The sequence below is a fragment of the Protobothrops mucrosquamatus genome, unplaced genomic scaffold (genome assembly GCF_001527695.2).
Source record: "Protobothrops mucrosquamatus isolate PMUCROS unplaced genomic scaffold, P.Mucros_1.0 scaffold559, whole genome shotgun sequence".
Taxonomy (NCBI): domain Eukaryota; kingdom Metazoa; phylum Chordata; class Lepidosauria; order Squamata; family Viperidae; genus Protobothrops; species Protobothrops mucrosquamatus.
This window is the reverse complement of record NW_015386862.1, coordinates 211,199-227,033: the sequence shown is the minus strand read 5'-3', so window position 1 is coordinate 227,033 and position 15,835 is coordinate 211,199. Positions and strand designations below refer to the sequence as shown.

The 15,835-nt window shown below is 34.4% G+C and overlaps 1 protein-coding gene across 2 annotated transcripts in view; it reads right to left on the bottom strand.

Annotated features, from left to right (window-relative positions):
• INPP4B (inositol polyphosphate-4-phosphatase type II B) overlaps positions 1–15,835 on the bottom strand; it is a 134,571-nt gene that overhangs the window by 91,391 nt on the left and 27,345 nt on the right. For both annotated transcript variants that reach the window (XM_015817180.1, XM_029284388.1), the window contains exons 7-10: positions 13,649–13,760; positions 12,420–12,492; positions 7,149–7,296; positions 1,872–2,002 (exon numbers count right to left, since the gene is read on the bottom strand). In XM_015817180.1, coding sequence (XP_015672666.1) covers positions 1,872–2,002; positions 7,149–7,296; positions 12,420–12,492; positions 13,649–13,760 — 464 coding nt within the window. The remainder of the gene's footprint in view (positions 1–1,871; positions 2,003–7,148; positions 7,297–12,419; positions 12,493–13,648; positions 13,761–15,835) is intronic.

Genomic DNA, 15,835 nt, shown 5'->3' with positions numbered 1-15,835 from the left:
CTGACCTAGGGTGAGTTTTAAATAGGGATAATTTTTAACAATTTTAAAGTTTCAGGGGATTTTTAAGGATAATTTTAATTGATCGGCCTGTTTAAATATTTCTTTTTAATTCGGCTTTTAATTATTGTATTTGTATTGTAGTTTTTACGAGGCTGTTAGCCGCCCTGAGTCCCATGAGGAGAAGGGCGGGGTATAAATTTTTAATAAAAAAAAAAAAAAAAAAAGAGAAAGGCTAGCTGCACATCAATGACTAGCCCAAGCTACCAGCAGCCAAAGTCCAAAAGCACTAACCAGAACAACTGTGAACAGCGTGCTTGGAATTGGGTGAGAATATTGATCTTCTCTCTTCTATCTTGTAACTGATTTCCTGTAAAAGATCCCCAAGAAGCAAAAAATCCTCCAAAAGTGAGAAGGGAGGGGATCGTAACCCCACCCTTCTATAGATGGAAGTGGCGATTTAATTTTATGGGGACAGAAATATATTGAAATGAATAGAAGAGCTATTATAAAATACTCCTTTCAGTGATGCTTTGACAATTGGAAATGTATTGGATAATAAAGACTATGGTACCGGTGAAATAAGACTATGGTACTGGTGAAAGAATATCTGGAAAGGGGAGATAAAACAAATGTTGCATATCACACCTAATATCTCCTTCTGAAAGCCCCAGCCTGAAATATCAGAGACCTGCAGGAGCAATACTCCAAGACAAGGCAAATATTTTCCAGGAGGAAATGTATGCAATGCTGCAACAGATTCAAATGACAATGGTGTCAAATCATGATGAAATTAAAAACAACTTTGATGGCATAAATAAGCACATCTTTAACCTAAACATACAATTAAAAAACTCTCAGAAAACGACAACAAATGAACAAACAAACCAGATAACAGAACACAAACCTGAGGACAGTGACCCAAAGAGCGAAGCTACAGATGAAAAGAACCATAGCTTAATACAAACAAAAGAAAACTTGCAAAATTTTGCCATAACAATAGAAATGGAAAAGATATCTTATTTTTTAGGGCTTCAAAACAAACTTGAAGATAGGAAAGAAGATCTAACAAAATGGATTATAGAGCAGCCAGGAGAATCATTAAAGTTTGGGAGACAGAAAATGCATGTCTTACTTAACTTGTCTCTTCTATTCCCAACAACATTTACAAAACTACAGGAACAATCCCCTGGCAAGTTGAACACACTGACTTGGAAAGTTACTTGGCAAAAGAAGAAGGCTAGAGTTAGATTCAAGAGATTTGATTCGATTTACCAGATGGAGTACTATGAATATAGAGGGGAAATTAAGCTTAAATAAGAATCTTGAAAACAGGACATATAGTGACTCAACAAGATGACTTTTATAAATACAATTGAAACATAAGCTGATCAGAAAAGATGTTATATGCTGATGTTACTGTTATTTGTACAAACATAAGAAAAATGTTTATATCCAACTTTGTATATATCAAAAATATAAAGAACTATATTTGTTTAATGTTGACAAAAGGAGAATACAACTGGAAGAAGAGAAGACCAAAGCAATATATCATTAATCAATATATTGATTATGGAACTATAGAATTTAATTATTATTGTTTTTTAAATATATGAACCCAGACAACACACTGTTTACCAAGCACTAAAGACTGTTATTATAAAAATCAATAAAATATATTAAAAACAAACAAACACTCATCTAGGCATTGAGAGATCATACATTCAAGTAATATCATACACTCAATACTGTAATTATTTGTTTTCATAAACTTAAGAAAAAAGGAGATCATATGAACTCATGGTTTGTGCTACGTAGTTCTATAGAATAAAAAATCACAAAATCGTAAGTTTAATTATTAAATATTTTCTGACCTGTATATTTTCCAAGTTCTGCAAGCATATTTTGGTACAGGATCAACATTTGATCACAGTGTGCAATAACATTTTTACGCATATTGTCCCAATGTGGAGAAAGCTCCCCAAGTTCTTTAAGGTCCTGATTCCTGTAGCAAAATAACAATAAAAAACTTATTTTATCAATCTAATGCTACAAAACATTAATACAAATTAAGTGGTTAAACAACTATAGTCCAACAGCTAGTTTTACCATTCTTATTTATATATAACATTATCCTGGGCTTAATCAATAAAATACTTTTTTGCAAAGAGATGGATTCAGGTTTAATTCAGAGAATCTTTCAGTAGGGTAAGGAAATGCTAGAATCCACGCAGTAATAGAAAAGGCATTCTTAAACTGGCACCCTTCATGCATCTTGGAACTACTAAAATACTGGCTAAGAATTCTAAGAATGAAAATCTTAAAATATCTACATTCTAAAAGGCTGCTAGATCATCTGCTATTTCTATGTTTTACAGAAGAAATAAATGGAAAGAGGTATTTAATTAGTATCTCTGAAGATTCCTGTCCTATCTCCTTCTATTTACATTAACATTTGATGAGGTGTTATCTTTTAAATCTACACCTTTTCAATGTTTACAAATTCTAATTGTATTCTCCAGCTTTTATGTGAAAATAAACTGGTTTCCATCTGCATTTAGTGCAACCATCTGCATTGTTTAATACTGAAAAATATGCTCTGAAATCTAAAAACAACAAATCCACCAGCATCATTAAATTAAAAACCCCAAACAAATAATGATTTCCCCAATTAAAATAGTTTGACTTGGATGATGAGAATATCACATTCAGATTTTCAATTTTTAAACACACCACTTAAAGAAAATTTTACTTTCACTTTTAATATGTATTACCAGGATTTATCTGTCTGGGTTAATCATCTTGGCAAGTGCACCTGCTAAGTGAAAATGTTTGGCTAATAAAAGATAGTCAGATCCTTTAGCAAATTGCCAGCTTCCTATTAACTCTGGAAACTGACATAATTGAAACACAATTCATATCAGTTATTAAATGAAAACACATGGAAAACTTTTACTGTTAGAACTACAACTGTGTGATTCTATTGAATATAAAAAACACCAGTAGTTCATGTTGTGCTGGGTGAAATTTGGTTTTAACATCTATTAATTCAGGCTAAATGTTTTAAACTACATATCTCTCTGTTTCTCCTTGATGTTAAATATTATGGTTGGTGAAAGTTTGCTGAAGACAATATAATTGTACTGCTAATTCTAATACATTTTGAGATTATTAGTAATTTCAAATATTAAATACCCCCCAAAATATAAAATGTCAAGATTCTTGCTGAAAAGCAACCTCACTTAGCCCTTTCATTCTTGAATTATTTAAGCAATGTGTTCGCAAAGGATTCTGCAGCAAATCAACTTTACATCAAAATGATGATATATGTGCTGATGCAAATTTTGCCTTTATGTAATTGTGTCCCAATGTTTGTTGCAAGTTATGAGATTTTATTAATTTGATTAATACATACAGTATAAAATAATAATTCTGGGTGCCTCCTGCTTGCAGTCATCTATAATTTAATAGCTAGAATTAGTAATGTTTTAATCTAAATTTATTTCAACTTGAATTTCAGATGAAATGTACATAGTTTTGATTGCCCTGACCGAAGATAGGTATCAAAAAGGAAGAAAGTATGATACTAGAATCTATATTATCAACTTTCAGACTGCCTGCTTCAACTAAGGGACATTATCTGATACTGGGATGTTAGAGTTTTTATTTTTAGGAGCTTTTCTATAGTATTCTAGAAAGTTGTTATGTCTCCCATTCTTCTTAACATTTATATCTCCAATAAGGTATAACAAGAAATGTAAGATAATGGAGGGTATGTGAATGTTTCATTTCATTTTGACATTCCTAAGGTCATTAAAATATTTGGGTTTATTTTGAATTATGTTGTCAACGCTGCTAACATTGGATGTTCTTGCTTTGACAACAGATGGAAATGCAGCCATTTTCTCTATTGCTTTTAGAATTAGTTAATGCTGGGAGAGGAAATAGAGATGAGAGTCCAGCTAGTCAAAACAATAATATCTTAGCCATGGGAACCCAAGGACATTGGGCCCAGAGCTGATAGTGTTTTGGCGGGCTGGAGAGCTGGGGAGGAAGCCTGCGCTTCAAGCTAACTGGGGAATGTGATTTATGACTGGTTATTGGAGGAGGGAATTGTACTTTGTTACTTTGTATCCAGGGGAGGGGAATTTAGTTTTTGGTTTCAACTATGTAGTGTCACTTTGGCCACCTAATGAGAAGGAAGGATTCATTGGAGAAGAGTCTAATGCTGGAAAAGATTGAGGGCAATAGAAGAAGGGGACGACAGAGAATGAGGTGGATGGATGGAGTCACTGAAGCAGTAGGATTGAGCTTAAATGGACTCCAGAAGATGGTAGAGGACAGGAAGGCCTGGAGGAATGTTGTCCATGGGGTCGCGATGGGTCGGACATGACTTCGCAACTAACAATATGTAGTGCAGATACATTATTTCTTGAATAAAAGATTCTTTAAGACAAACAATGCCTCAAAGTTCTTTTGAAGAGTTTCATCTATTGGAACCATGATATATGTACAGTATCTCAAATTTGGAATGTATAAATATATGAAAAAATATTTTTTAAACATGGGATGTAGAAAGTTTGTTCTTTTATGATGGAAAGACATGTTTGTCTTCATTAATTAACAGGAGCCAACATGGATTTATGCCAATGAATTGTGTCAGACTAACTCGATCTTCTTTAATGACAGAGTTACTAGACTGGATGATCCCTTGCTATAGAATATCTTGACTTTAGCAAGCCTTTGATGCTGTTATAACATCCTTATTAACAAATTGATCAAATATGGGTTTGACAACTCAAACATTATGTGGACCCACAATTGGCTCAAGGACAACTCAAAGATAGCATCAAATCTTCCTGGAGAGACATCTTGAGTAAGGTGCCATGGGAATCTGTCCAGATCCTGGTGTGAGTCAACATTTTTTTAAATGATATGGAGAGAGTTAAAGGAATGCTTACCAAATTTGCAGACAATACAAAACCAGGAGGAGTTACTAATATTTAGGAAAAGGGAAAAATCCAAAAAGATTTTGCTTAGAACAGTGGATGGAAACAAATAAAATGAAATTTTATACACGGAGAAGTATAAACTCATGCTTCTAGATAAACAATAACAGACATTCAAAATGGAGGAAATCTGGTTCAAGAACGGCACATGCAAGGAGAATTTGTATGTACTAGTGGTTCATAAGCTCTATATGTCCCTACAGCATAATCCAACACTGTTCAAAGAAAACAAATAATATCAAAAATCCAGATTTAGAGAGGTAACTACTCTGCTCTATTCTGTCTTGGAAGGCTTCACTGGGATTATTATGTTCAGTTCTACACATTTTAATTTGAAAAGAACATTTATTAACTGGAACAGGTCCAAATGAGAGCTACCAAATGGTGAAATTACTGAAAGGAATAGTTAAAAGACCCAGTTTTCAGAAGAGAATAACAATAATAATAAAAATGATTGAAACAGAAATGAGTAATAACATCCAAAGTAAAGCATAAAAATATTTTAAGTAGCAACAGAGAAGTGGGGAGGGAGAAAAAGAGTGGCGTTATTAGCATTGTTATATACTTTTTTATTTATCTTATTATAATGTTATATGGGAATGTCTTTGAGGGACAAGGGGAAGAGATGATACCTAAGGAATGATTAGCTATTTTCTATTATTTATCTTAATTTATATTTAAGATGTGCATGATTGATGTTAGCCATCCCAGGGAAACATGACCACACGAACTAATTCTACTTTAATGTCAGGCTACATTACAGAATCTTATAACTCTGAAATTACAAATCATCCACAGTCACTTTTAACAGATACATTAGGGCAGATCCTTCTTAAGTTCATTTCTTTGCCTGTTAAACACTTTTTGGTTCTCCTGCCCCTTTTTATCTAATTATTCCCTAGGCAGCATCTTTTCCCCTTAACCCTCAAGGTCATTTCCACATACCATTACACATTTTTACTAGTTTATCTTTTTGTTTGTTTGTTTTGCCTTTAAATTCAGGGCTCCACAACATCATGCTAGCCACAGGACTGTGGAAACGTCTTCAGACAGTGCTGACTCATGGGCTTGAAATGGAGATTAATGCTGCCCCCTATAGTTGGCAATAACTAGTGGAGTAAAACCCACAGGGATTCCTTCCTTTAAAAAAATAGTTTAATAATATTTTTATAGCTATTGTATTTTTATTTTTTATTTTATTTCAATCTTCATTCTAGCATAAAGTTCATTTTATGTATCTATTTGTATTCTTTTCCTTTCGTTTACTTTACTTAATTCAAAGAATGGTAAGTCAGAATTCAACATTTTTATAAGCATGTACATTTTAAATAAGTAGCACTTTTTAACAACTGGGTGTGGGAAAATAAAGGTTCAAAACCATTAGATAGATAAGCAAAATACTTTGTTGTATAAAACCCCCCTGAAAAACCATGAATGAAATTTATTATATTAATATAGACCTGCTGAAATGAATTTTAGACAAGTTATATTTACATTATAAAACCGGCTGAAGCTAGCAAATTATCTTCAATTATTACTTATATATATATACGATGTTAAAAACTATATAGTGTTTTGTTATTGTTATAATATCAGTATAAGAAAAAAATAAAAAAGAAACACGTTAACATTTAAACTTCCCTCTAATGGCTTAATATATTTTATTTTTTTTATGAATAAACCTACGGCAAAATTAATGGTCTGATTATCAGACCAGTTAACTCAAAAACTTAAACTTATAGCATGAACATATAAAATCTCCTTGGCTAGAATAATGTGATTAAGCTTCTTGAAGTATTCTACTATGTTTCCCTGCTCAACACTAATTCAGAAAATACTTGGAGTATGTGGCAGAACTGTAAAACAGTTTCAAATTTGGATTGGCCATACCTATGGTAGTACAGGTAGGCCATTGGATTCTCCAGAGCAGGAAACGCTACCTCAGCTCTAATGCCTGTTGTGGGCCCCTTAGCAATAGTTCTTTTACATTATTACATTGCTCCACTGGAGCAAGAAGTCTGGAATTCTGAATTCCTAGCATTTTGTTAATTACTATAATCAATGTTTTCAGTCAATTTCTACCAGCAGTTTTCTAAAGACTATTCTAAAAGCACATTTTTAAAACATTTTCATTTCACTTACCTTCTCAGATCTTCCTTTATGTGAAGGCTGATAAGTTCCTTGGGAACATGAAAAGAAAGATTGCTCTCAAACATCTGTTCTCGTATATACATCCACTTGTTGTCAGAAGTGGGGAATGTATATAATTTACAGATTGGGTTTTTTAACACTGTAAAAGAGAAAGCATGGTATTGCTTAACTGCAGCTTACATTTTTTCCAAAAAATATTGCAGCGTATATTTCCCAAGTAAGTGAAAGTTGTAGTTTGAAAAGCAGGAAGAGTAGTGACACTTGAATTCTGGTGTTGGAGAAAACTGAGTACAAAGTAGACAGCCAAGAAAATAAAGCATGGATCAAACAAGTCAATATAGAGTTCTCACTCAAGAAATAAATGACCATGATCATATATTAGGATGATGGGCCAATAGTGGAGGGCAGTTCTATTAACGATTCTCTCATTTCTATTGTTAGTATCTGGAATAGGGAGCTTTTTCCAGTCTGCTTCAGAAATGATCCTTTTGGCACATAGAAGAACTGTGGTAATTGAAGGGCAAGATAAATGAATAAAGTGTGGATTGAGAAACTCTTCACTTTAATCTGACATGGCACAGCATAAACAACCATGGAAGGTCTATGGAATGACAATGTTCAGCAAAGAAGCACTCAAGCTATTTTCCAAAGCGCCTGAAGGCAGGACAAGGAGCAACGGGTGGAAGCTAACTAAAGAGAGAAGCAACCTAGAACTAAGGAGAAACTTCCTGACAGTTAGAACAATTAACCAGTGAAACAACCTGCCTCCAGAAGTGGTGAATGCACCAACACTGGAAGTTTTTAAGAAGAAACTGGACAGCCATTTGTCCAAAATGGTACAGGTTTCCTGCCTGAGCAGGGGGTTGGACTAGATGACCTCCAAGGTCCCTTCCAACTTTATCATTATTATTATTTTCCTGCACATATCATACAACAATTTTATTGTCTGCTGAGTTGTCTCAGGCTGTAAGAGGGCTGACTGTAAGAGGGTTGGAAGGGATCTTGAACATCTTCTAATCTAATCCCCTTCCCAGTGCAGGAATCCTCATACTATTCTGAATGGCTGCCTGGTCTTTTCTTGAAAACCTCCAGTGACAGAGCACCGACAACCTCAAGAGGCAATTGTCCTATTGCTTAATATATCTAAGTCAGGAAATTATTCCTTCATTCAACTGTGGATCTCTCACTGTACAGTTTCCACCCATTTGTTTTTGTCCTTGAAAAGTGGATCATAAAGTTGAAATTATATTAGTACACCCAATGAATTATCTGTTTTTGGAGATCAGCCAAGAGAATGTACTCTGACTATCCTCTTTCACTCTTCTGTAGCTTTCAATCAATCATCTTATCCTTCTAAATTGGCTGAGAGATTTGAAATTAGAATCATTGGTGTATTATGGTTGTGCTCCTATTTTTCAGATAGGTTTCATATGGTATCACTTGGAGATAATTTCTTCTTGAAATGGGAACCCACATCATTCATTATTCTCCAGCGCTTTTCAGGATCCACTTGAAACTATTGGGAGAGTTTAGTAGGGGATCTAATACTGGGTGATACACTATGTGTCAAGCTCCACACAGACTTGGGTGAGATCAAGGAAGCAAGAATTACATACAGGTCAGTCAAATATATTTAATACTAAACATGGACTAAATGGACAGTAGGGATTTCAAACTCTCATTTATTGTAAATTGCTTTAAGGCAGAGCTCTTTAGTAATTTGAAACATTTCTTATCATGTTTTTTTTTAATCCCTGAGCTAAATTACCATTTAAACTACCAATGTACTTAGCTTCCATTTCTTAATTGTTTATATCCAGGGCTTTTTTTCTCGGAGAAAAGGTGGCGGAACTCAAACCTGGCCACGCCCTCATCAAACCCTAGGACCGCCCCTTTAGAGAACAGGAATGCAAGTAAAATTTGGGAGGGACTATTTCCGGTGTGGGAGGGGCTATTTCCGGTGCGGCCGGCCCGGAAAAAGGTGCCGGAACGCGGTTCCGCCGCGTTCCGGCTGAAAAAAAGCCCTGTTTATATCTATTTTCTCTTCAATTATATTCCCAGCTTCTCTACAATGGTTCACATGCGGACCTATTTTTTATTTTAGGAAATGGTGTAGCTCCTTGGTGTGCTCTTCATAAGGGGCTGAAATTGAATTTGTACAAGATGAAACTTTTCACAACTCCAGAGAGAAGGTAAATTTGCCTGTTCTAGACAGGATTTCATTCTCCTGTGCTTCTGGATTCAAATATCTCTCTTTTCCAAATTGTTTCAAGAGTCAATGATTGATCAGGCAATATGCTAACTTTCTGAAAAATAATTTGCTTAAAACTGTGATCTGCATGTTGGCAATTTCTAACTTTCACTATAGTAATGTTCTATAGGGGACTGCTTTCATTTAAGTCTAGAAACTTCAGTTAGTACAACATTCAGCAGCCATGTTGATTTTAGAAAAAGTAAACAGACCTTATTACACTTATGATAAAAGTACTTCATTGATTACACTTCATTTCCTAGGTCACTATATTAAATATCCTTCAGATTTTTGACAGAATATTCCTTTTTATATGAACTGCCATATTTACTGAAATCTTATGACGACATTGGCCTCCAAATGTCATGACTTCCAGTAAGATTTTTACATTATCCTTCCAGCTGTTTAAAAAATACTCCCTGAAGTGCTGAGGGCTAGTATCTTTATTAGCCTTTAATAAGCCTTTAAAAGACATTGTTTTGTCTTGGTTTTTAATTATTGATTTTAACTATTTTAATTGCTATTTTAATTATTTTTAATATCTCAGTTTTACATTCCTTTTATTACCAATTATTGAAATACTTCATTTTATATTAATATTTGTTTATAAATCCATGAAAACTTTGCAACAAAAGACTTACTAGTGATTTGTATGAACTAGCTTTTCCCTATCTGTGCCATTCAAATGTGTTCAGTTTTGTTATTATGTTGTCTGGGGGATTTAGGGAAGATACAATCCAAAATTAAATATTAAGTTACACTATGCTTCAGAGAAAACCTCTGAATAGAGATAATTAAAATTTCCTCTGCATTAGTGGCTCTAATAATGTATCTCATAAAGAGAACTTGCTTGTAAAGAACAGAAAAGAAACTTAATTTTTGGAAGGTCAAAATATTAAGAAAAGTCCCTTATTTCCTTTATAGGGTCATTATCCTTTATGGAGCCCTCTCTGTTTGACTGAATTTTTAAAACAAAAAAATACATGTAGATAAGCTAGTTGTCAGTCCCTTGAATTAGGCTAGATTGAAAAACAAATTTCACAAACACTGTTGGAACATTTGTTGTAGGGGATGATAACAGACTTATTGTAAATACCAGGTATCATTCAGTATATAGTATAAAACAGTGGTTCTCAACCTTTTTAATGCCGTGACCCCAACCGGTCGTAAGTTGAGGACTAAACCGGTCGTAAGTCGAGGACTAAACCGGTCGTAAGTCGAGAACTACCCAACCGGTCGTAAGTCGAGGACTTTCCCTGCCCGGGAGCGCAGCGCATGCGTGGTTCTGCCCCCTGCGCCGGCCGAGGCGTAGCTGACAAGCGGCAGAGACGGAGCAGGCCGACCACCAGCTGGCCCAGCCCAAGGGAAGTAAGGCACCCGCCGGAAAAGGGGAAAAAAATGGCAGACAAAAAAAATGGCAGACAAAAAAAATGGCGGACAGCCTTGCTTGGTGACCCCCGTGAAATGGTCGATCGACCCCAAATGGGGTCCCGACCCACAGGTTGAGAACCACTGGTATAAAACAAAGACATACATTCCTTTCCCTGTTCCATCAAGAAGAATCAAGGTGGAACAGTCATCAGTTTCTTTCTCACTACCTCACTACATTTTCCAGTGAAAACCTGGTGTTTATGTAATAGCTTCTGATGCCTTCTTCAAGGCCATTTATGTATTCTTTTACACAATATTATTTTAATGTCAACATTTGCAATTGATAAATGATTAGTAAAAAATTCAAAAGTCTTAAAATAAGAATCGAAATTCAACAATAATTTATTAGATTAACAATGAATAGCCACTCAGATTTATTGAAAATTGGGCAATATGCTAGTATTATATTATTATTAATGTTTATTTCTCATGCTTATTTCCCAACAAAGACTTCATAATTTATAAAGGATTTGGGATTCATATCCTAAGCAGATATTTAAGAATAAAGACAATAGCCTTCCAATATAGGAGATTTTATAATCCACAATTTCCAATCCCCTCATTTTATATCCAGAATTGCAAAGGATACAATGAGCAGTTTAAGATACAGAGGTGAAACAGGTGTACTGTATGTATGTGCACGCGCACATATTCTATAAATCATTTGAGTGTCTGTTGATATCTATATAAAACAGTGTTTCTCAACCTTGACAATTTTAAGGCATGTGGACCTCAACTCCCAGAAATCCACAGCCAGCATTGCTGGCTGTGGAATTCTGGGAGTTGAAGTCCACATGCCTTAAAATTGTCAAGGTTGAGAAACACTGATATAAAAGAACAAATTTTATCACATTCATCATATGACTGTGATTAAATGCACTGTCCGAGTGATCTAGGCTATCTTGTTGGAAAAAATCTTAATGGCGACTCCACTGATGGGCTGAATGAGCAGCAATACACTGAATCACTATACAAAAAAATCACTATCCAACAAAGAAACTTTAGGAGAAAAATTCAACTATCCAAGCGAGTAGTGTTGGAAGGACAGAGCTCTGCTTGAAATTCTAGTGATTTATCTTTATTGCTACTTTGACACAGAAAGTTTGACTGGTTTAAATTGGAACTCCGGTTACAATTTTGCCTATATGCTAATAGTTTAGCATATACATCCATCATCATATACATTCCAGATTACACTAATAAGCATGAAGTACAATTTTGGCTTTCAAATGAAGCCAGCAGAAAAAATGAGTGGATGATTTCATGGAATTTCTGCAGGGAATGAATACAATTTCCAACAGTTTCAGCTGATTTCTCCTTTGCTGTAATAGAAGTTACTGCTTTTGAAAAAGAATTTCTGGATGTCAACATTTACTGAAACTACAAAAATCAGGATAGTTACATATCTGTGGAGAGATGATTGTACAGTAAGCATGTCTTGCTTACTGTACAATCTTTGACCCTTACCGGAAGGTAATAGAAATCATATAAGCCTGAAGCTAGCTCATTCTTTTAATTCAATACAAAGGTAAACATTAAGCATTCAGTTAATTTCACCATTATAAATTAAATGTACATACCTGCATTTAATAATGGTAAATTATCTCTATTAATTATGTTTTCTGGAGATGAACATGAATAAACCAAGGCACACTGAAAGATAAAGTTAGCAAATGTAAACAAGAATTCATAACACAGAGTAAAAATAAGTTATAAAGGAATCATACTGAATTTAGTATAATGTACTACCTAGTTAAATACCATGGTGCGTACCGTTATTTTACTCTAATATCTTTAAAATGTCAAAATTGTTGTGAGTTTGAGTGGAAAAAATGTTTAATTTCTTACAAAATGAGGAATTCAGGAACTAAAGGCTGCTTTAGAAAAAATATTATCTTTATTCACAAGATGCTTAAGAATTATTGTTACTCCTTTTGGCCAACAGTATTTATATTTATGTCTATGCCCAATAGCTGGAAGCTTCACAGCACCCAGAGAAGACCAATAAAAGGCATATTATAACCTTAGCAAGGGGTAGTACATGTTGTTAGACACATTCTTTTCATCTTGTTTTACAATGTCCAGAGTCCGCCCATCCTCCCTCCCCCCCTCTGAAAATCCTTGACTAAATGAGCAATCTAACATGTGATTGTAGATCAATGTGCTAGGCTTGATGCAATGACTTCTCTAATTAAACTGCCTTAAAGTAAATTGGCTTAAAATAGCAAAAAGAAACATATGCAAAACTTATTGTGTTAATCCAGAAATTGAGTGATTGAGAAAAGTAACTAACTATATAACTTTCTTGCCATAGTGTCTGTCAATCACAGGAATGCATCTTAAAGCAAGTAGATGTTTTCTTTCCTAAAATAGCAAAGGCTAGAATACCAATTCTTAAGACTGAGTATTAAAATGCCCTCCTTTGTTTTCATAGCTCTATTCCATACAGAGGAAAAGTGATGACGCATTTCAAAATATGTGAAGCTAGGATGAGCAAAAACGAGAGCAGAAGAAAAAGAGAGGTTACCATACATTCATCAATACCATGACCTTTTATTAACAACAACAAATCTTTAAAATCATCTACTCCATTTCTATGTTAAGTAGAAGTGCAGAGAAACAGGATAGCAGCCTAATTTATATTAAGCTGTTTATTTGTTTTGTTTTAAAGTTATTTTAACAATATATGTTAAAATTCTATACCATATACAGCTTTGGATATATAGTTTTGAACGTTACACACTATTATATAGGTTTCTAAAATAACTGATAATTCTAATTTAATTTGTGCACAGACCTGTGTTTTTACCTTTTGCTCTTTCCCATCTGTTGTGATCTGATCTGATTCCCCATCTTCAGTCTTCCCCATATTTATAAATCTGACATCTATTGTGCCAAATGTCTTCCCACCATCTAAACTCCTGAACAAAGATATGGAGAAGATAAAGGAACTTTATTTTCATCCCACATAGCAGCTTCATTAACTAAATGATTTTCATTCTCTATTAAAAGCAATTAAGTACAACATGCTGTCTTGCAATCACTGTCACAAATGGATCCTGACATTTAAGCAAACAGTATATCCATCATCACATTTATAATCTGAAATGCTGCAGCATATGTTTTATTACTTGTTCTCCATAATAATTTCTGAAGGGAATAAAGCTATATGCAAAATATCCACAGAGAGTTTAAAACAGATTCTGTCCCTAAATATTGACCACCAGAGTGCATGCAAGAAGTATAAAATCTCTTTTGCTAGCCTGTGATGTGTTGTTCCAAATCCGAACTTACAAGAGCATTACCTTGTTTTCTCATGATATTACATTCAAAGAAAAGAAATTACAGCTCTAGAATTCTGCAGATTTGATACAATACATCTTAGCTTTTCATTATGTACTGCCAAAATCATACAATTCTGCAAACTACCAATGATAATATATTTTCAAAGTCACAATATGATTTCAGCATAAAAATGATATATATTACGAGGTGAATATCAATTCCTAAAAATTAAATAAAACAATCCCAAGTTGCAACTTAACAAAAGGACAGTACAAGTAGTGCCAATCTGGCTTCTGGTGGAAGCTTATGACATAAAATGGGGGTCACCACAAGAGGTACTTCTTCCAAATCCAAATATTATGTTATTGTGTACCAGGCTAGGTTTGTGATTTTTTTTAATAAAACCAGAATTGTCAGGATGTACTTTCATCTCTCATAATTCCAAAGCGTATAATGGATATGTAAGACAGCTGATCCATGAAAAGTCATGCCACTGTTCACCTTTCAGGAACCTGTATAATTCCAACTATGCATAAACTGTGGTAAAACAGATAATACATGTAAATTGGTTGAGTTGGTTTGTCTCAATATATCTATGTGCAGAAACTTCACAATATGGCATAAAAAGAAATATAAACAATTCCTTTGGGTTCGGATGTGGTCACGTGGTAATGTGTACCTAAAGTTATTCTGTGGCGTATTTAAAAAGAACTTAGCAATATGCCTTGTTTTTATTCTGCAGCATGTTAGTATTGTTGTTGCTTATATGTCTGAGGTACCTATGCACCTTTATAAATTTTATAAATGTTTTATCATTTTTTAAATTATCCTTAAAAGTTCAGTTTTACACTCTGTTTCTAGCACAGACTTAGACTGAGTCATAGAAAAACACACAGGTCCCTGCATGAGCTTCAAAATATAAATCAAATTTATGGTAACATCCAGTCACTGGCATTATATAGCAGGAAATAAAACAATTATTCACCCATTAGGATCCTCTGAGAGAATTTAAATGGCAGCCATTCACCATTTTACAGGCTCTATGCTGTTATCTAATATTGCCTCCAATTTCTTAATCCAATATGTTTTATTGCAATTTGTCAACAGTAGTAATTCTTTCATGGAACCTGAATCTTAGCAACCATGAAACATCACCTTGTGTGCTTCAGGTAATGGATAGTATAGTTGTGGACATCTCAAATTGGAAAGAGTCTGAGCTAGAAGATGCTGCTCCTGATGGTCCAGATAAATGCTAGAAAAAAGCTGGAAGTGCTACTCCAGAGTTCCCAGGTGAATGCCATCAAGGAGAACCTAGCAATGAGGCACATAAATCTGATGGAGATAAGGAATATGCAGAACAGCTGGCAGCATCAGGGGACAAGGGGTGGAATTTATGACTTTCCCTCTAGATCAAGAACTAAAAACATCAAGCAGCACAAAGGCATTGTGTGGCTTTTTGTCTTTTGTTATGTTCCTGAACTTGATTGCCTGTGGTGATAGCAAGTTCTATTTAAGAACCATCACTGCCCAGCAACTTTTTGTTCGGAACAACTGCTCCATTTACCCAACAACTGTTCATTTACTTCCTGAAAACTTGCTTGTGGAAACACTGTTTCTTTCTGATATGACTTAGCTGATGGCTTTGCTATATCTTGTCCTTCAGACAAGGACTTGGATTATGTCTATAACTACTCTGTTCCTTCAGATTCTG